A 20,930-nucleotide genomic window follows, 5' to 3' on the forward strand; every position below is an offset into this window, starting at 1 on the left:
GATTCTCTTGGGTTTGCTAAGTATCAGACGGTGGTGGTGTTGGTTGTTGTCAAGTTGGTTCTGACTCCCAGTGACCCCATATGTTCACAATAGAGCTGCTCCACGGGGATCCCAGATCTGTGACCTTTCAGAAGCAGAGGCCACGCCTGTCTTCTGAGGGGCCTCTGGGGGGGTTCAAACGGCCGACCTTCCGGGTCGCAGTCCAGTGCCTTCCCTTCGTATCACCCAAGGATTCCCGTAAAATCTTAGCACATACAAATAGTAACAGTTATGTCCCTAATAATGAAAATATCTTAATAATAATAAAAGTACCTTGTACTTCTCAGGTAATTCTTTAAAAGCAATTTAAAAACGTTTCATATAATTTTATACTTACAGAAAAGTGCAAAAATAGAACAGAGATTTCTTGGCTATCCTTCAGCCATACTTTCCAGTTGCCAGCATTTTGCGGTATTTGTACCCCCTTCCCCCATGTGTATGTGCACATATATAGAGATAAAATTTATTTATTAATTTACTTATTTGTGTGTTTGTGTGTATATGTATGTATGTTTTTTTTCTGAACTGCTTAAGAGTAAATAGTAGACATGAAGCTATTTAACCTTCATATACTTAAGTGTGAATTTCATTTACTATATATAGAAACATACAAACAAACCCATTAAGGTATTTGGTGGTGTTGTTATGTGCTGTTGAGTCGGACCCAACTCATAGCGACCCCTCCTTAGGTTTCCAAGGCAGTATCACTATGGAAGTAGATTGCCCAACTTTCCTTCCGGGGAGTGGCTGGTGAATTTGAACTGCTAGCCTTCTGGTTAGCAGTCAGGTGCCTTAGGCACTATGCTATCAGAGCTCCCATTAAGATATTTACTCTATTTAAGATATTTATTGTATTTAAAAAACAACCAACCAACAAACAAACCCATTAAGTGAGATATTTTTGGTATATAAAAACAACCAAACTCATTGCAATCTAGTCAATTCTGACTTATAGCTACCTTATAGGGTAGAGTTGGGCTGCTCATAAGGTTTCCAAGGCTATAAATCTTTCTAGAAACAGATATCTTTCTCCTGCACAGTGGCTGGTGGACTTGAACTGCCAACCTTTCAGTTAGAAGCTGAGCACTTTAACCACTGTACCACCAGGGCTCTTATTTACTGTTGTTGTTGTTATTTGCCGTCGAGTCGGACCCGACTCATAGTGACCCCTCCTTGGGTTTCCGAGGCAGTATCACTACGGAAGTAGATTGCCCCATCTTCCTTCCGAGGAGTGGCCAGTGGGTTTGAACCACCAGCCTTCTGGTTAGCAGTCAAGTGCCTTAGCCACTATGCTACCAGAGCTCCCTATTTACTATGTAGTTCTAAATTCCCTTTATCTATTTGTAGCTGGCTAAGAGACCTTTTCATAGATCATTCACTGTTTTATAAGATAATTAATGGACAATGGATTATATCAAATGCTTTTTGGTCATTTGGTTAAAGAATTTTTAGTTCTTTAGTGTGATATCTAATGAATTATATTAATAAATATTTTTATGTTACATGCTAAGTCTTTTGCTGATTATTCTTCATCTGTGTGCACAAATGGGAAGGATCTTTTCCTATGTTCTCCTCTTGTTGGGTCTCAGGATTTTGAAAACCTCATAAAATAGATTGATTGGTTCTCATCTTTTTCTAACAGATTATTTCAGGTGAAATTTAACTGATTCTTTAAAGTTTATGTACAGTTGTCTTGACCTATTGCCTTCTTAGGAATGGGTTTTGTCAGCCAGTTCAGTTTCTTCTACATTGTTGGGCTACTTAAGTTTTTCATATTTTGCATCAGTTTTTTTAGATTTTTATTACCCTTTAAAATAATTATATCATAATAAAAAGACCAGGCTTAAGGATCTGATAGAGACCAGTGGAACCCCCACGACTATGACTCAGTCACCCTTCAATCCTTGAACTGAACTTGCTCTTGGGGCTCAGCTTTGAGCCAAATAATAGACAGACTTATGAGGCGCGCTGTAACACCAGGGCGATGGTCCCGCTCCTTATAACATTGAACCATGAGAGACCAAAAGGGCAGCGTTTGCCCAAGGATAAAGCCCAGGAGGCAGAAAACGATGGGAAAGAAAAACAAAGGGAAATGTGAACTATAGAGAGGAAGTGGAAAGAGCGCTGTTATATTGTGGGGATTACAATCAATGTCACAGACAAAATGTGTATGAACTGTTGAATGGGAAACCAATTTGCTCTGTAAACATTCACCCAGATCAAAATAAAGAGTTAGAAAAATAAAATAACCGTTTTATCTGGCTGTTCAAATGTAGCTGCTGTTGTTGTTGTTATATGCCAAGTCGGCCCTGACTCATAGTGACCCCTCCTTGGGTTTCCCAGGCAGTATCACTACGGAAGTAGGTTGCCCAACCTTCCTTCCGAGGAGTGGCTGGTGGGTTTGAACCACCAGTTTTCTGGTTAGCAGTCAAGTGCTTTAGGCACTATGCTACCAGAGCTCCTTAAATGTAGCTATATGCCTTCATTCATAATGTTAAGTTTATGGTATTCTTCCTTTTTTTCTTCTTCTTTAAATCATACGTGTTAAAGGATCATTTCTTTTAGTGGATTTTTAATTAATCTGGTTTTACTGTCTTGTGTGTTTACTGTTTTGTCATTTTCTGCCGATATTTTTTGTTCCTCTCTAATCCATCATTTCCCCTCGCATTTGAAGTTGAGCGCTAATTTATTTCCCATCAGTTGTATTTAAGCTGTTTCCTTTTGAGAGTGTTCTTGCTGTGTATCTCAGTGTTTTCCATGGTGTTCTTAGGGCTGTTTAGTTCTAAATAGTCTATAATTTCCTTTTTTTCTAAGAGTTAAGTTGTATTGTTTAATTTCTAGATGATAAATCCATTTACTTTGAAGATAAATGGGAATTTTTCTTACACTAGCCCTAATATAATTAATTGACTGCTATCCCCATATTTTATAAAGTTTTGTAATTCACTTTTTTGTTTATTTTCCTGGAGGAATTAAAAGGAAAATGACATTTTACAGTTTTTGAACATTCTAAATAAAGATCCCTGTTAGGATAGTGACCCATCTGATGGCTTGGATTTTGCAGTCAGTGTGACTCAAAGTGTGAACCTTGAACCCACAGCATTGGCATCTCCTGTGAGCTTGTGAGCAATGCAAATTCATGCCTCCCACCCAACTTAAGGAATGGGACTGTGGTGACAGGGCCAAGAAAGTACTTTCGCAAGCTTTCTCTGATTCTTCTGCACATAAACTTTGAGAGCTAAACAGCTGTTAGATTAAATTTAAGCAAAATCAATTATATTTGCGTGCCTATATACATGTATACATGCATAAAACTTTTGAAACAAGCTTTATATATAAATTAAGAACAATAAAACTTGGACAAATCTTTTTCCTAAGTTTTTTATAGTTTTCATTTATTGAGTCTTTTCTCTACTCATTGTTTCAGGAGCATAGTTTTCATTTATTGGGTGTTTTTTCTACTCATTGTTCCAAGAGCGTGTCCATGTTAACAGTTTTCCTGTCGTCACAGGTTTAGATGACTCATTCAAGTGTTGGAGGACTCCATCTATGCTGTCCGCTCAAGACCAAGATCCAAGTTCTCTATCTACCTCAGAGACAATGGTACTTCAAGCAATGCATAAGGGCTTCATTTCACTCTGAAACAATGTGGATGTAGATAGTGAGACATCAGGCTGGATGGGAAGTGCAGGGTTATAAGATCACCACTAAGATTTAATTGTCTGTACAGAATTTGGGTAGATATATACTGAAATTGTTTCATTTTATCTGTACGTCATCCAGGTAGGTACTTTTAGCCTCTGTGTGGGGAAGTTGCTCAGAAGTTAGTCACTGTGATAAATAGATGTTAGTCACAGAGTTGAAATTTGAACTTGAGTGGGCCCTACACCACTACTGTCCTGAGTATACCCTTTTAAGTGACAGATTTCAGCCTCCTTCCCCAACTTTTCCGAAAGAACCAGAAGTACAAACATTTTTTGGATGTTTATCAGTAGTAGTAGAAGATGAGAGCAGGTCTCAGATGATTAAAAATGCTTGATTACCCTGAAATTTTGCTTGAGGGCTGGGCAATTTTGGAGAAAGCGTTCAAATGACTGAAGCATGGTAGTGGTGATTTTTAAATCCATTTCTAAATACTTGCATCAGATTGAATCTGGTCTTGATTATCTGAGATACCTGCAGTGTGTGCCTACCTGTCTGCTTCTCTTTTTCTTTCTTTCTTTCTTTCATTCATTCAATGATAAGTTGTTTTGTTCCAAAAACGTTTGAAACAGTAAGTATTGCTAAATAATGAGCTAACACTGGATAAGTATACAGAATCATTTATTCTCAACTGGAAAATACTGTTTAATTGCAGAATTTTTAGAATAATTATCGTGTAGTATGACCTATTATGAAGGCAGTGGTGCCACCTGCGTCCTGAGCAAAAATAGAGCATGACATGAGAATAAGAAGGAATCATGCAGGCGTAAGATGTATCTCCTACAGTTTCTCAAGAGACTGGTTTTGCTATAGTTTTTAGAGTTTTTTTCTAACTTAAAAGAGTTTGTATTTAGTGCAAAATGACCTTTATTTGGACAACTGGAATAATTACTCCAATTCCAGCAAATGTCATGCTTTCATTTCCAAGCTAGAGTAGTATGTAGCTTTCTTCAATCAAGAGAAATAATAATACAATTCAGTACCCAAATGGGTTGTAATAACTGGCAGTTTAGTTCACAGAAGAGCCAGCATCAATGTGGACTGAAGAGTAAATCTTCTTGTGTTCCTCTGTTTGTTAAAAGAGCTGTAGACCAGCTTAGAAATCTTTATACATTCTTCAGTTCTTTGCTTATGGCAGATACTCAGTAATTCCTCCCACTTTTGATTTATCTTAGCTATTTTATAGATACCACTTAAGTTATATTTACCCTATAAGGAAGACTTAAGTACAAGAAAAGCAGAAGAAAGTCCATTTTTTTTTTTATTTTACTATGTTATGAAAAAATATAAACACTACAGATAGTTGTTGGTAGGTACTGTCAACATGGCTGCCCTGCGAACAGTAGAACGAAACGCAGCCTCATGATCGTCATTGTGTTTGAACCACTGTTGCAGTTACTGTGTCAGTCTGTCTTACAGAGGGTCTTCCTCTTTTTTGCCAGTCCTCTATGGTACCATCTCTCCCCAGGGACTGGTTCCTCCTGATAACGTGTCTGAAGTTTGTGAGGCAGAATCTTGCCATCCTTGCTTCCAAGGGGCATCTGGCTATACTTTTTCCAAGACAGATTGGTTCTTTGTTTTGGCAGTCCATGGTATATACACTATTCTTTGCTAACATCGTAATTCAAATACATCAATTATTCGGTCTCCCTTATTGTCTAGGGCTTGCATGCACATAGGGTGACTAAAAATACCATAGCTTGGGTTAGGCACACCTTAGTCTTCAAAGTGACATCTTTCTCTTCAAGACTTTAAAGAGGTCTTTTACAGCAGATTTGTCCAATGCGGTGCATCATTTAAGTTCTGACTGCTGCTTCCATGGGCATTGTTCGCGGAGCCAAGTAAAATGAAATCCTTGACAACTTCAGTCTTTTCTCTTTTTATCATGTTACTTAATGGTCTAATTGTGAGAATTTTTGTTTTCTTTATGTTTAAGTGTGATCAGTACTGAAGGCTGTAGTCTTTAATCTCCATCAGTAAGTTCTTCAAGCCCTCTTAACTTTCAGCAAGCAGGGTTGTGTCCTCTGTATATGACAGGCTGTAATGAGTCTTCCTCCAATCCTGATGCCCCATTCTGCATATAGTCCAGCTTCGCGGAGTATTTGCTCACCATACAGATTCAGTAAGTATGGTGAAAGGATACAACCTAACACATACCATTTCTGATTTTAAACCATGCAGTAACCTTTTGTTTGTTTTGGATGACTGACTTTTTGTTTTCATCTAGATTCTGAATGAGCACAATTAAGTGTTCTGGAATTCCCATTTTTTGAAATACTATCTGTAAATTGTTATGATGCACACAGTCAAATACCTTTGCACAGTCAATAAAACACAGGTAAACACCTTTCTGTTTTCAACCAAGATCCATCTCACATCATACCACTTTCTCTTCTGAATTCACCTTCAATGTCTGACAGTTCCTGTCAATGTACTACTACAACTTTTTTTGAATTATCTTCAGCAAAATTTTACCTGTGTGTGATGGCATTGTTTGATAATTTCTGCATTCCATTGGATCACCTTCTTTGTAATGGGCTCAAATATGAATCTCTTATAATTAGTTGGCCAGGTAGCTATCCTCTGAATTTCTTGGCATAGAAGAGTGAATAATTGTAGCATTCCATCCATTTGTTGAAATATCTCGATTTGTATTCTGTCAATTCCTTGAGGCTTATTTTTCACCAAATCCTTCAGTGCACCTTGAACTTCTTCCTTCAGTACCATTGGGTCTTGATCATATGCTGTCTCCAGAAATGGTTGAATGTTGACCAGTTCTTTTCGGTACAGTGACTTTGTATATTCCTTCCCTCTTCTTTTGATGCTTCCTGCGTTGTTCAATATTTTACCCACAGTATCCTTCAGTATTGCAACTTGAGGCTTGAATTTTTTCTTCAGTTCTTTCAGCTTGGGAAATGCCAAGCATTTTCTTCCCTTTTGGTTTTCTAACTCCATCTAGCTCTTTTTTTTTTTTTTTTTAGCTTTTAAATAGTGATTGGGTGAAATTTTACAGAGCAGATTTTTTTCCACTTAGCACACATTTTGTTTTGTGACACTTGACTACAATCCCCATGATGAAACCGCTTACAGCTCACTTCCCACTTCCTCCCTTTCCCTGTGTCCTTCTTAACTATGTATTCCTGCCTCCCTAACTTTCTCCTGTACAAATGCTGCTCTTTGATCTCCCCTGGTTGATTGTTCTGAAGAGTGCATCTCCTGTAGGTGTTGAGCTCATAGGACTGTCTGTTTGGCTGAGAGTTAAGCCACAGGAGTGAGTCCAGTTCTAGGCCTGAAGTGTGACTAGGGCCCATAGTCTTGGGGGTTCACCAGTCTCTATCTGACCAGTAATCCTGGTTGTTTTTTAAATTTCATTCCACATTTTTGTTCCACTCTGTCTAGGATCTCCGATTCTCATCCCTCCCTGGGTGGTTGGCATTGATAGCTGGGCGCCATCTCATTCTTCTGGTCTCAGTGGCCCTGTAAGCTGTGAGGTCCCTGTGGTCCAGTAGCCCTTGGATCGATTGCTTCTGTGCATCTTTGATTTTCCCCGCTCTTCTTTGCTCTGGACTCAGAGAGACAGTTAGGTACATCTTAGATGGCCCCTGGCTAGCTTTTAAGAAAAGTCACTACTCGCCAAAGTAGGATATAGAGCACTGTTCTGTGTTCTGTGTTGTGCCAGTTGAGATTGAAGTCAGCATGACTGTGGTCCTGAGCCCGCCAGGTGCTTGATAATGGCTCAGGAGTTATCCTAACTTTGTTCCCTGTTAGCTCTGTGATATACGTGGACATTTTTATAGCACATGCAAATATGTATGTAGAAATAACATCTGCCAAACCTATATGTGGTTATGGGTATATGCCTGTTTACGTACCCATACTTCATCTTCTTATCTGTGTACCTACATATCCACCTGTGGATTGGGGTTTGTTATTACTGATAGTGCAGTATTGTGTATGTGAAAGTGTATGTCTTTGTTTTCTGTACCTCTTGTGCACTTCTCCCTGTCTTCCTTTTCCTTAGTGATATTGTGCTAGTCACACACTTGTTATATTGTCTTTCTCTTTATGGAAGTCAACACCTATCTCTTAACTAGCCAGCAATTTTCCCTCTCTTCCCCTTCCATCCCTGGTAACTAACAAAGAAAACTTTCTTTCCTGTGTAGACCATGCCTTCATTTTTCAAAATAATAACAGACTCATACATTCATCCAGTCCTTTGTACGTTTCATTATAATACTTCACTTTGTCTTCTCAAGGCTCTTCGAAATTCTCTTTTTAACCTTTTACTACATCATTTATTTTATTTGCTTTAGCTACTCAACGTTCAAGAGCAAGTTTCAGAGTCTCTTTTGATACAGTTTTTGGTCTTTTCTTTCTTTCCTGTCTTTTTACTGATCTTATGCTGTCTTCAGGTGTGATGTCCTTGTTGTCATCCCATAATTTGTGTGTGGATTTTGGTCATTAATGTTCAGTGTATCAAATCTGTTCTTATGATGCTTTCTGAATTCAGGTGGAATATACTAAAATTTGTACTTTGGCTCTCATGGACTTTTAAAAATTTCCTTCAGCTTCAACTTGAACTTGCATATGAGCAACTGATGATCTGTCTGTTCAGCAGTCAGGCCCTGATCTTGTGACTGATGGTACTGAGTTTGTTCTTCATCTCTTTCCACAGATATAGTTAGTTTGATTTTTGTGTATTCCATCCAGCAAGACCCATGTGTATAGTCACTATTTATTGTTTTTCAAAAGGTATTTGCATTGAGTAAGTTGTTCGTCTTTAAAAATTTTATCACATGATCTCTGGTATAATTTCTGTCACCAAGGCCGTATTTTCCAAATGCTGATCCTTTGTTTCCAACTTTTGCAGTCTGACCACCAGTAATTATCTGTGTATCTTGATTGCATGTTTGGTCAATTTCAGACTGCAGAAGTTGGTTAAATTCTTTAATTTTTTCATCTTTGATATTAATGGTTAGTGCATAAATTTGAATAATAGTCGTATGAACTGGTCTTCTTTGTATATGTGTGAATATTATCCTGTCACTGACAGTATTGTACTTCAGGTTAGATCTCTAAATGTTCTTTTTAATGATGAAGATGGTGCCATTTTTTATTAAATTGTCATTCCTGGCATAGTGGACCATTATGATTGTTTGATTCAAAATGGCCAATACCAGTCCATTTCAGTTCACTAATGCCTAGGACATTGAGCTTTAAGCCTTCCTTTTCATTTTTGAGAACTTCCATTTTTCCTTGAGTCATGCTTCATAAATTCCATGTTCTGAGTACTAATAATTAGTAATTAGTAATTGGGAGCTCTGGTAGCATAGTGCCTAAGGCACTTGACTCCTAACCAGAAGACTGGCAGTTCAAACCCACCAGCCACTCCTTGGAAGGAAGGTTGGACAATCTATTTCTGTAGTGATACCACCTTGGAAACCCAAGGAGGGGTTACTATGAGTCAGGACCAACTCGACGGTACATAACAACAACAACAACAATTAGTAATTACTACTAGTTAGTAATTCTCCTCAATTTCAGTCATGACACATCAGCAAATGAAGGTCCCCAAAGCTTTACTCCATCTATGTCATTAAGATTGACTCTACTTTGAGGAGGCAGCTCTCCCCCAATTGTATTTTGGGTGCCTTCCAACTGGAGGAAGGAGCTCTGGTGGCATAGTGCCTAAAGCATTTGACTCTTAATCAGAAGGTTAGTGGTTCAAACCTACCAGCCACTCCGCAGAAGGAAGACTGGGCAATTTACTTCTGTAAAGATTTACCACCTTGGAAACCCAGTGGGGGTTGCTATGAGTCAGACTTGACTCGATGGCAATGAGTTGGTTTTTTCCCCAGCTGGAGAGGCTCATTTTCTGGTACTGTATCAGACAGTGTTCCACTCTTATCCATAAGATTTTCACTGGACAGTTTTTCTTGGAAGTAGCACACCAGGTGCCTCTTCCTAGTGTTTCTTAGTCTGGAAACTCCACTGAAACCTGTCTGCCATGGCTAACCCTGCTGGTATTTGAAATACCAGTGGCTTTACTTCCAGTATCATAGCAACCCATATGCCACCACAATATAATATACTGACAGAACTTTGGATATAATACTTATGGTAATCATTGTTAAAATGAAAGAACCTCTGTGAACATAAAGATGTTTAACTTGTTTGTGTTTGGGTGTTGTGATACTTAAAGTTCTGTGTCAAGTTGGCTGGGCCCCGTTTTGAGTGGCTGAGTAGCTGGATGTCGTTACTCCCCGTGATGAGACTGGGAATCGACTCCATGGTGGAATCTAGTGTGAGCCACTGAGGAGCTGCCTCAGGGATGTGGTCTGCTTCCAGTGTGTCAGGAGGTGCTTTGAGAAAGGTCTTGAGCTTCTTGGCACATCTGGATCCTGATTTGGCTGAGTCATCAGTGAGTGGCCTGCCATGTTGTCTGCTGATCTTGAGACCATTTCTGGACTTGAACTAGTGAGTGGCTTGCTGTGTTGCTTCATAATCTTGGGACTGTGCAGCAATTAGCAGCTGCCTGAGTTGTGAGACCCCTCCAGACCCAGTGGGCCAGGAGCAAGAGGCAGAGATGAAGTCCAAGGTTGAGGGACCTTCACCCAGCCCCTTGATGACACTTTTCACTCAGACATTTAGCCTCCTAAACTGTAAGAGAATAAATCCCTGTTTGTGAAAGCCATACATTTGTGCTATTTGTGTTATAGCAGCATTGGAGAACAAAAACAGGTCTCACACAGACTTTCTCAGGTATATACAATGGAATCTTTTAAGTTTGTTTTTGAAGAATTTTGACCTGTAGTTCTATTTGACTTATTTCTTCTAGTTTCTCAGGAGAGACTAGTTTGTTCCATTAAAAGTTTTGCAATTACTTTTTTTCTTGTGGTTTCCCAAACTGACAATTTCTGATGTTTATTCACAAATTAATCCAGCTTCCCAGTTCTGTTGGCTGTCGTGTGCTCACACGACACGTCGTGACGTGACAGATGATGGATATCTTGATCTAACAGGAAAAAATCTGCAGAATTTATTTACTTACTTTTTAATAGCTGTTCTTGCCATTTTTTTGTAAATGAGGATCATATATTTGTCCTTTTGTGATTGACATTTTTGTTCAGTGTTATGCCCTCTAGATTCACCCATGTTCTGAGGTGATTCAGTATCTCATCTGTCTTCATGGTTGCGTAGTATTCCATTGTAGGCATACAGCGCATTTTGTTTATCCGTTGATGGACACATAGATTGTTTCCCTCTTTGGGCTATTGTAAATAGTGCTGCAGTGAACCTTGGTGCATGCCTCTGTTCATGTCATTACATTAGATATCTAGGATATATACCAAAGCGTGGAACTGCTGAGTCATAAGGTAGTTCTATTATAAGGTTTCGAGGAGTTGCTGTAGTGTTTTCCATAGCGGTTGTACTATTTTACATCCCCACCAGAAGCAGTTAAGTGTTCCTTGTTCCCCACATCCTCACTAACTTTGTTGTTTTGTATTTTGGTTTATCATTGCCATTTTAGCAGGAGTGAGATAGTATATTTTTCTAGTGTTTTTCTTTTTTTAATACTATTATGTATTTTTTTATTATATTTCAGATAAACGTTTACACAAATTGTATTCTAATTTAATAATTTCTATACAGATTATTCAGTGGTATTGATTACATTTTTCACAGTGTATCATTGTTCTCATTCATTCCATTCTGGTTGTACCATTTCCAGTATTCTAGCTTCCCTGCTCCCTTCTGATCCTTATTTCAGAGTACTTGTTGACCATGTGATCCCCTATAGATGTTTTTTTTTTTTTTTTTAAAAAAAAAAAAGCTCATTACTAACAGTTGGTATTCTTTATTTTTTTATGAGCCAACCTCTTATTTAGCTGAAAGGTGACCTCAAGGGATAATTTTTGGTTTAAGGTTTCAAAAGTATTTCAGGGCAATAGTCTTGGGGAGTACTCTAGTCCCAACCAGTTTAGTAAATCTGGACTTTCTAAGAATTTGAGTTGTGTTGCATATTTTTCTCCCATTCTGTCAGGGTCTATCTATTGTGACTCTGACCAGAACAGTCAGTGGTGGTAGGTGGGCACCATCTATTTTTTCTGGCCTCAGGGTAGATGAGTCTGTGGTTTGTGTAGACTGTGAGTCCTATAGACTAGTTTCTTGTCTGAGAATTTGGTTTCCTTCTTTCTATTTTGTTTCAGAGAAGTAGAGACCAATACTTGTATGTTAGCTGGCCACTCAGAAGCTTCTAAGATCCCAGATGGTACCTGGTGCATTGGGACATAGAATGTGTGTTTTATGGACTATATTATGCCAGTTAACTGAGTTGTCCCATGAGACTATGTTCCCAAGCCTTCAAACCCAGAAAACTAATCTTATGAGGTCTTTGATTTTATGTAAGAAGTATCTGTAACAATGTCTCCTGTGTGGTTTATGATACATATGGGTATACGTGCATGCATACACATACGTTTGTACCCATGTCTATAGATACTTCTATCTGTTCACTCATATATACCCACATATTCATACTCACACATGGATGCTTTTATGCATATTTGTGTAACTGCACACATCCTTTTTGGTGGTTGTTGGGTGTTTATATTTTATTTCAGTATTACTTTAAACCTAAACTGGCAGTGCCCCAAACAATAATTCTTTCTCAAGAAGGAAACAGTGTTGAAGTGATTGACTGAGGTGTGAATGAGTGAATGTGCATCTTGTTCATCAGCTTTACCTGGTCATTGATAGCATCGTTTAGTTTGGCTCCCAGAATTGAGGGAAGATCAGATTTGTTTCTTTCTTTCTTTCCATCTCATCTTCCTAAGGGAAGTACTGTCTTTCAGTTGGGTGTGTTATTCAGGGTACTGTTGCTGGCTTCTTACCCATCTGTGCTGTTAATGCTACATTCGAGACTTTAAGTGTATTTGTTAATGAGTGTGAGTTCAGTGTGTTTGGCAAGTTTTGTAAGGATTTTGTGAATTATAGATTGAGTCACATGGGTGATTGCCACCTGGTGGCTTGTCCTTGTAAATGTCTCTTCCTAGGTCAGCCTCCAGACTCGGTGTTCGATTCTTCGGAGGCAGCGGGTGTGTGTGTGTGAGAGAGATTAGGTGTTGTTTTTCTTTCTGAAATCACATTTTCATTTCTCGGAATTTCAGACCTGGACAGGTATTTATGCCTGGGACATACTAGCATGCAGCAGTGGCTTCATGAACCAAGTTTACTCTTTACTCTTGCTCCTGAGCAGAGCTGTCTGTCTGTATTTTAATATTGGCTTTATCAGTTGTCAAAATAAAGTGTGTGGAAGTGCGATTCCTTTTCCTCTTTTCTTTGTGAGATGTGTGATTCTGTCATACTTAGCAGATCAAACATTCAAAGATAAGGATTTCACCTTAGTTTCCAGAAAACCAAACTCATTGCCATCAAGTGGATTCTGACTCATAGCAACCCCCATTGAGTTTCCAAGGCTCTAAATCTTTATGAACGCAGACTGCCTCATCTTTCTCCCATGGAGCAACTCTGAGGTTTGAACATGGACTTTTGATTAGCAGCCAAATGCCTTAACCACTGTACCACCAGAGCTCCTCTCACCATAGTGTAGGTTTATTTAAACATTTATAGAGAAGCTTATTCATGGGCAGTCATGGATCGTAAAAAAAAATTAAATAATCACTGGAAAGTTCCTAGATGCACAGAGAGCTGCCAGATGGTCTCTGGTCATTGTTTTTGTTTTAGTCTCCACAAATATAAATTACTAGTTGATGAAAAACATTATCCACAGCATTAATAATGATAAAACCAAAAAAACCAAACTCAGTGCCGTCGAGTCAAATCCAACTCATAGCAATCCTTCCTTGGGTTTCTGAGATAGTATCTCCATGGAAGTAGATTGCCAAGTCTTCCTTGTGAAGAGTGGCTGGTGGATTTGGACTGCCAGCTTTCTGGTTAGCAGTCAGAAGCCTTCCTCACTACCGTCAAGTTGGATTTGACTCATAGCAGTCCCTCCTTGTGTTTCCAAGGCAGTATTGCAACGGAAGTAGATACTTGTCCAACCTTCACTTCCAAGGAGTGGCTGGTGGGTTTGAACCACCAGCCTTCTGGTTAGCAGTCAAATGCCTTAGGCACTATACCACCAGAGCTCCCTTAGATGCCTTAGGCGCTAATAATAGATAAATCTACTGAGTGCTTATTCACCACTATGGTGCCCATTTTACAAAAGAGGAAACTGAGGCATGTCATGAATAATGTCTTTTTCAAGATCCCATTGCTGCCAACTGGTATGTCCATTATTGAATCCAGAAATAGGTTTGGTTGCAGAGCTCAGGTTGTCGGCCACAATGTCATACTTCTTGAGAGGACAAAATGTGACTGACTCCATAGTAGAGGTGTAATCGTGGTGTGGGAGGCCATGTTGGAAAGAATGGTGAGTAGGAAGTGATCTTATATAGCTTGAAATGGGCTTTGTTGGATTGCCCTTCCTAACACCTGTTTCTGATTATATGTATGAATATATTCTGCAAGGATCTGAAAAGATATTCATGTGTATGTTGGATTGGATAGCTACTTCTAAGTGTTATCCTTTTCACTACTTCTAAGTTGTATCCTTTCACCATACTTACTCAATTTGTATGCTGAACAAACAATCCAAGAAGCTGGACTATATGAAGAAGAACGTGGCATCAGGATTAGAGGAAGACTCATTAACAGCCTACATTATGCAGACGACACAACTTTGCTTCCTGAAAGTGAGGATGACTTGCAACACTTACTGATGAAGATTGAAGATTGCAGTGTAGATTACACTTCAATATAAAGAAAACAAAAATCCTCACAACGGAACTGATAAGCAGCATCACGATAAATGGAAAAAGATTGAAGTCACCAAAGACTTCATATTACTTGGTTCAACTATCAACACCATTGGAAGCAGCAATCAAGATATCAGACGTCATATAGCATTGGGCAAATCTGCTGCATAGGAGCTTTCAAGTGCTGAGGAGCAGGGATGTTTCCTTGAAGACTAAGATGCGCTTGACACGAGCCATGACATTTTCAGTCGCTACATGTGAGAGCTATGCATGTGAGAGCTGGACAGTGAAAAAGGAAGACTGAAGAAGAGTTGATGCTTTTGAGTTGTGGTGTTGGTGAAAAATGCTGAAAGTACCATGGACTGCTAAGAGAACTAACAAATCTGTCCCGGAAGAAGTACAGCCGGAATTGTCTTTGGAAGCAAAAATGGTCAAATTTCATCTCACCTACTTTGGTCATTGTGGTGGTTAAGTTTGTGTGTCAACTTGGCTGGGCCTGGTTGAGTGGCTGGGGAGCTGGATGTAGGATTCCCCATGATGAGACTGGCAGTCAACTCCATGGTGGAATCTACTGTGAGCAGCTGAGTAGCTGCTTTAGGAGGTGGTCTGCTTCCTGTGCATAAGGAGAAGTCTTGGGGAATGGTCTCTAGCTCATGGCACGCTTGAACTCTGCATGTAGCCGTGTCCTTTGTTCAGCAGCCTGCCATGCTCTGCCAACTTTGGGACTTTTAATGCACTTGAATTAATGGCCTGCCATGTGGTTTGGGAACATTGGGACTGTGCCATTTTATTTGTTGACCTTGGGCTTGTTAGCCTCAGTGGCCAGTAGCTGCCTGAGTGAAGAGATGCCTCTAGCTTCAGTGGGCCGAGAGCAAGAGGCAGAGCTGTAGCCCAAGGTCAGGGGCCTTTCACAGCCCCTAGAGCCTGGCACTTTGAACTCCGACTTAAAGCCTCCAAACTTTAAGAGAATAAACTCCTGTTTATTAAGGCCATCTCATTTGTGGTATGTTCTTGTCAGAGTGGTACTAGGTGACCAGAGCAGTCATGTTGTAAGAAGGGACTGTTCCCTAGAGAAGGATACGCTTGGCCAAGTGGAGGGACAGTGAAGTAAGGGAAGGCCCTCAGTGAGGTGGACTGACACAGTGGCTGCGATGATGGGCTCAGGTACAGCAAGGATCGTGGGGCTGGCACAGGACGGGGCAGTGTTTCTTTCTGCTGTACACGAGGTTGCTGTGAGTTGGCGACGACTCGAGGGCACTTAACAACAGCAAAGTGTTAAAAGTCTAGTTAAGAGTCTAAAGCATAATTAGAAAATAACGGAATACTAAGCTGTATAGTAGGATCTCTGGTGGCAAAGTGCCTAAGACATCTGACTGCTAGCCAGAAGGCTGGAGGTTCAAACCCATCAGCCACTCCACAGAAGGAAGACTGGGCATTCTACTTCCATAAAGATCTACCACCTCAGGAACCCAAAGTGGGTCACTATATGTTGGAATCGACTCTGTGGCAGTGAGTTTGGTTTTGGTTCTTGGATGCTAAATAAGAATCTTAGGTACCTGTCCTGACTTACCTACCAATTTAACTTAAAGACAGAATTAGGAAAAAAGATCCTGATTAAAGGTAAACTTATCCTATGATGTCTTGGATACTGGAGGGGGCATTTGTGAGGTAACTTTTGATAACATTAATAATTGGATGGTGCGGGAGGAGATGATGAAGAGTTGGCTACTGTTGGAAATGATGGCCTTGGCGTTGGAAAGTCAGGGTTTGAGTCTATATTGGAGTCACTTTTATTTATTTTGTTTTTTCAATAGTATATTACATTTCCCTTCACCCAAATTAATACGTGTCTACCTCCAGTTAGTGATTTGCCCTCCATCCCCTCCCACTCCTGACAACCTTCAAAGAGTGATTCTTTCTGTGTGTAAACCTTTTCTGTATTTTTTTTATGGGCAGTGGTCTCATACAATGTTTGTTCTTTTGTGATTGACTCATTTCCCTCAGGGTGTAATATTCTCTAGCTCATTTTGCAAGGTATTTTGCAGACTCATTGTTATTCTTTACCATTGCAGTATTCCATTGTGTGTATGTATCACAGTTTTTCCTTTCATCCTTTAATGAGCACTTAGTTTGTTTCCTCCTTGGAAGGAAGGTTGGGCAATCTACTTCCATAGTGATACCACCTCGGAAACCCAAGGAGGTGTCGGTAAGAGTCGGGTCTGACTCGATGGCAAATAACAACAACAACAGTTTGTTTCCGTCTTTGTGCTGTTACGAATAGAGGCGTGATGAACATGGTTGTGTGTACCTCTACTTGTGTCATGACTCTTCTTTTCTCTGGAGTGTGTACCTTGTAGTGGGGTTACTGGATCATCATATTTCTATTCCGACTTGTTAAAGAAGTGCCACACCACTTCCCACCGGGTTGGACCGTTTTTAAATCCTGCCAGCAGTATATGGGGATTCCAGTCTCCTCACATCTTCAGTATTTGTTGCTTTCTTTTCTTTCTTTTTAACTTTGCTGTTAGTGCTGGGATGAGATGACATCTCATGGGTTCGATCTCTCCAATGGCCAGTGATTGTGACTGTTTTTTCATGTGTTTATTAGCTGCCTGAATGTCTTTTTTGGTGAAGTGTCTTTTCCTGTCCTCTGTCCATTTTTCAGTTGGATTATTTGGCTTTTGTTGTTGAGGTGCTGAAGTTGTCATAAATTTTAGAGATTAACCCTTTCTCTGACATATCCTTGCCAGTATTTTTTTTCCAAGTCTGTAGGTTGTCTTTTTACTCTTTTGATGCACATAAATGTTTAATTTTTAGGAGGGCCCAGTCAATTAGTTTGTCTTCAGTTTGTGTATTTATAGTTAGGTTTTATAGTGTATTTATGCCATGAATTAGGGCCCCTAAGTTTTCTCTTGGATGATCTTTGTGGTTTTAGGTTTTACATTTAGGTCTTTGATCCATCTGGATTTAGTTTTTGTATATGGTGAGAGATACTGATCCTGTTTCATTTTTCTGTAAATAGATATCCAGTTTTATCAGCACCGTTTGTTAAACAGTTATCTCTTCCCCATTTCATGGGTTTTGGGCCTTTGTCGAAGATCAGCTGTCTATAGGTGGATAGATTTACTTCTGGGTTCTCAGGTCTGCCATTGGTCTTTGTGCCTGTCGTTGTATCAGTACCAGACTGTTTTGACTTCTATGGCTGTGCAGTAGGTTTTGAGGTCAGAGGGTGTGAGGCCTCCTACTTTGTTCTATCTCTTTAGTACTGCATTGCTTATCTGGAGTCTCTTTATCTCTGTATACATTTTGGTGATTAGTTTTTCCATCTCTTTAAAGAATGATGATGGAATCTGAACTGAAATTGTATTATATCTGTAGATTGCTGTGGTGGTTAAGGTTATGTGTCAGCTTGGCTGGGCCTGGTGTTGAGTGGCTGGGCAGCTGGGTGTCGTTATTCCCTGTGATGAGATTAGTAATCAGCTCCATGGGGGAACCTACTGGAGTAGCTGAGGTGCTGCCTTAGGAGTGAGATCTGCTTCCAGTATCTAAGGAGAAGCATTGAGAAAGGTCTCTGCAGCTTTTTGGCATGCGTGGACCCTGTTTGTGGCTGAGCCTTCATTTAGCATCCTGCCATGTTTCCGGCTGATCTTGGGACTATCTCTGGACTTAAATTTAGTGGCCTGCCATGTTGTTTGGTAATATTGAGACTGTGCCATTTTATTTGTTGACCTTGGGCTTATTAGCCCAGTAGCCAGCGGCTGCCTGACTGAAGAGAATCCTCTGACTTCAGTGGTCCAGGAGCAAGAGGCAGAGCTGAAGCCTAAGGTTGAGGGACTTTCACCCAGCCTCTAGAGCTGGCACTTTGAATTCAAACTTCTAGCCTCCTAACCAGTGAGAGAATAAACTCCTGTTTGTTAAAGCCATTCCATTTGTGGTATTTTCTGTTAACCAAAACATGTAGCGAAAACAATTGTCATTTCCACAGTGTTAATCCTTCCTGTCCATGAGCATGGTATATTCTTCCATTTATATAGGTCTCTTTTAGTTTCTTGTAGTAATATTTGGTAGTTTTCTTTTTATAGGTCTTTTGTGTTTCTTGTTAGATTTAATCCTTAAGTACTTCATCTTTTGGGTGGATATTGTAAATGGTATTGTTTTCCTCATTTCCTTTTCAGAGTTCTCTCCTTTCGTGTTAAGGAGTCTGCTGGATTTTTGTTTGTTGATCTTGTATCCTGACTTGTTGCTAAATCCTTCTATTAGTTCCATTAGTTATCTTGTTGAGTCTGTAGAATTTTCTAGTATAGTTTTACTACTTCGTTGCTATTTGGCTATCTTTTAATTCCCTTTCTTACCTTATTCTTCTGGCTGGAACTTCCCGTACATTATTGAACAGGAGTGCTGATAAGGGTGCCCTTGTCTGGTGCCTGTCCACAAGGGTAGAGTCATTGGTTGATGTTGGCACCAGTGGCTGTTTGAACCAAGATTTCCTTTTTCTCATCATAAATGGCCTTAGAGTCACTGAGGCCCTTGGCAATTTTATAGTAAACCTTGGTGACCCTCTCTGTATTAGGATCTTGTTTCTCTAACTTTGCAATCCCTGCTTCAGTGAGAGAAAAGGCTTCATCTAATGCCTTTGTTAGAAACTTTTTAAGTTCTAGAGTTTTTGGGTCCCTGGCTTCTTCCTCAGATGCTCTCTGCTGCTCTAGTTCCACGAGGCCTTCATTGGTTAGTTCTTCAACCAGGGAGTTGAGTAACTCTGCAGCATCATTTTCACTGATGTCCAGCTGAAGTTACCAATATCAACCACAGCTTGCCTGACTTTGGCAATGTCGTCAGCTCTGAACCCCTGAAAAGGATGCACAAATCGGAGGCATAGTTTGTTCCACACCTCTTTCACATCTAACTGCTTCACTTTGTCTCAGGAATCAGCAGTAGTTTTCATGGTACAATAGTCATTATACTAACTCTTCCAGAACTCCTTTAACTTCATGACATCATCTTGGGTAGCTTGACTATTGTGAGAAGGTCTGCTAGTCCTTCAAAGAGGCCGTGACTCACTGGTCCATTGGCTGAGGTAGCAATGTGGTGTTAGGGGTGAAAACATAACCTTTACGTTGGGGTGGAGGTCATCTAAAGTACTTGGATGTCCAGGTATGTTGTGTATGTTGTCCAGCACAAGGAAAATCTTGAAAGGGATTTTCTTGGCCAAGCAATAACACCTTTCTCTACAGGCCCAGGAATAGAAAAGTGTTGGCATGCTTCCCAATTTGTAACCATTGATTCTAATCAAAATTATAACAATAATTACAAAAAAATAAAATGGTAACAAGAAGCTTAAGCCCTATCAACTGGTACTGATTCATGATTCAAATGGACTATGTACATATTAAAAAAGCTGAGAGAAGACACCCTGGAAGAACAAATGGCTAGAAGATGCTGTAGGACTCATACATACCTGTTAGAAGGCTGCGTGCTGACAGGCAGAGGGTTAGCACCAGGACAGAGCTGCGGCCTCCTCTGCTAGACTAGTGTAACTGAAGAGGACACGTTTGCCCGAGCTGTTCAACAGCAGCAACAAGATGGTTCAAGAACCAGTCTTCAAAGATGGCAATTGTTAACCTAAGGCTTTGCGCTTACCTTCCGAGTAACTGTTGGAAGACCTGCCTTAGTGATACTGCAAGTGCCCTTGGATTAGGGAGCCATACCAAGCAGAGGCTCGCACCTGAAACCCCTGCGTTTGTCACCCCCAGCGATGACGTTAGTCTGCCTACGTGCCTTGTGCCCTGGGGCGTTGTTTTCCTCTTGAGATGCAGGTACTTTCAGGCGTTTTCTTTTTCAGAGTCAGCCATCTGGGGTCTGGCAGATGACCTCCCTTCTCAGTGATGTTTTTCAGCATTTCAGGAAAATCACTCACAGCACTTACATCACCACTTGCTGTTTCACCTTGCACTGTAGTATTAGGTAAATTTGTAATATTAGGTAAGGGTGCCCTTACTTTGAAATGATTAAACACAAACAAACCCCTGTTTGCAATCACCTTCACTTGCTGCTCATGCAGCTTTTACATCGTTGAAAAGGCTTTGAGTCTTTTCTTGAACCAAAATAAGACTGATAGGCATAGCCCACTGATTTTGATCACCTAACCGAATTATCCATACCTTCCTACTTCAGGAACTACGCCATCGCACTGCTTGGTGATGACTGGCTTTCACTGGGGCAGAGCCTTTCACAGCCTGCATGAGTTTCGCTTCGTCTTTCAAGATTGCTCTGACCCTGCAGCAGCTGGAGTCCGAGGCTTTCCCTTTGACCATGGCCATGTACCTCTTTCCAGTCTCATTATTTTATTTTATTTTTTTAATTTCCAGTTAA

At 40.1% G+C, this 20,930-nt stretch overlaps 1 protein-coding gene across 1 annotated transcript in view; it reads left to right on the forward strand.

Annotated features, from left to right (window-relative positions):
* RTTN (rotatin) overlaps positions 1-20,930 on the forward strand; it is a 235,205-nt gene that overhangs the window by 119,444 nt on the left and 94,831 nt on the right. The window contains exon 34 of the mRNA XM_007955605.1: positions 3,551-3,642. Within this exon, the coding sequence (XP_007953796.1) occupies positions 3,551-3,642 (92 nt within the window). The remainder of the gene's footprint in view (positions 1-3,550; positions 3,643-20,930) is intronic.

This window comes from Orycteropus afer, unplaced genomic scaffold (assembly GCF_000298275.1).
Source record: "Orycteropus afer afer isolate SDZICR_OR568_19922 unplaced genomic scaffold, OryAfe1.0 scaffold00516, whole genome shotgun sequence".
Taxonomy (NCBI): Eukaryota; Metazoa; Chordata; class Mammalia; order Tubulidentata; family Orycteropodidae; genus Orycteropus; species Orycteropus afer.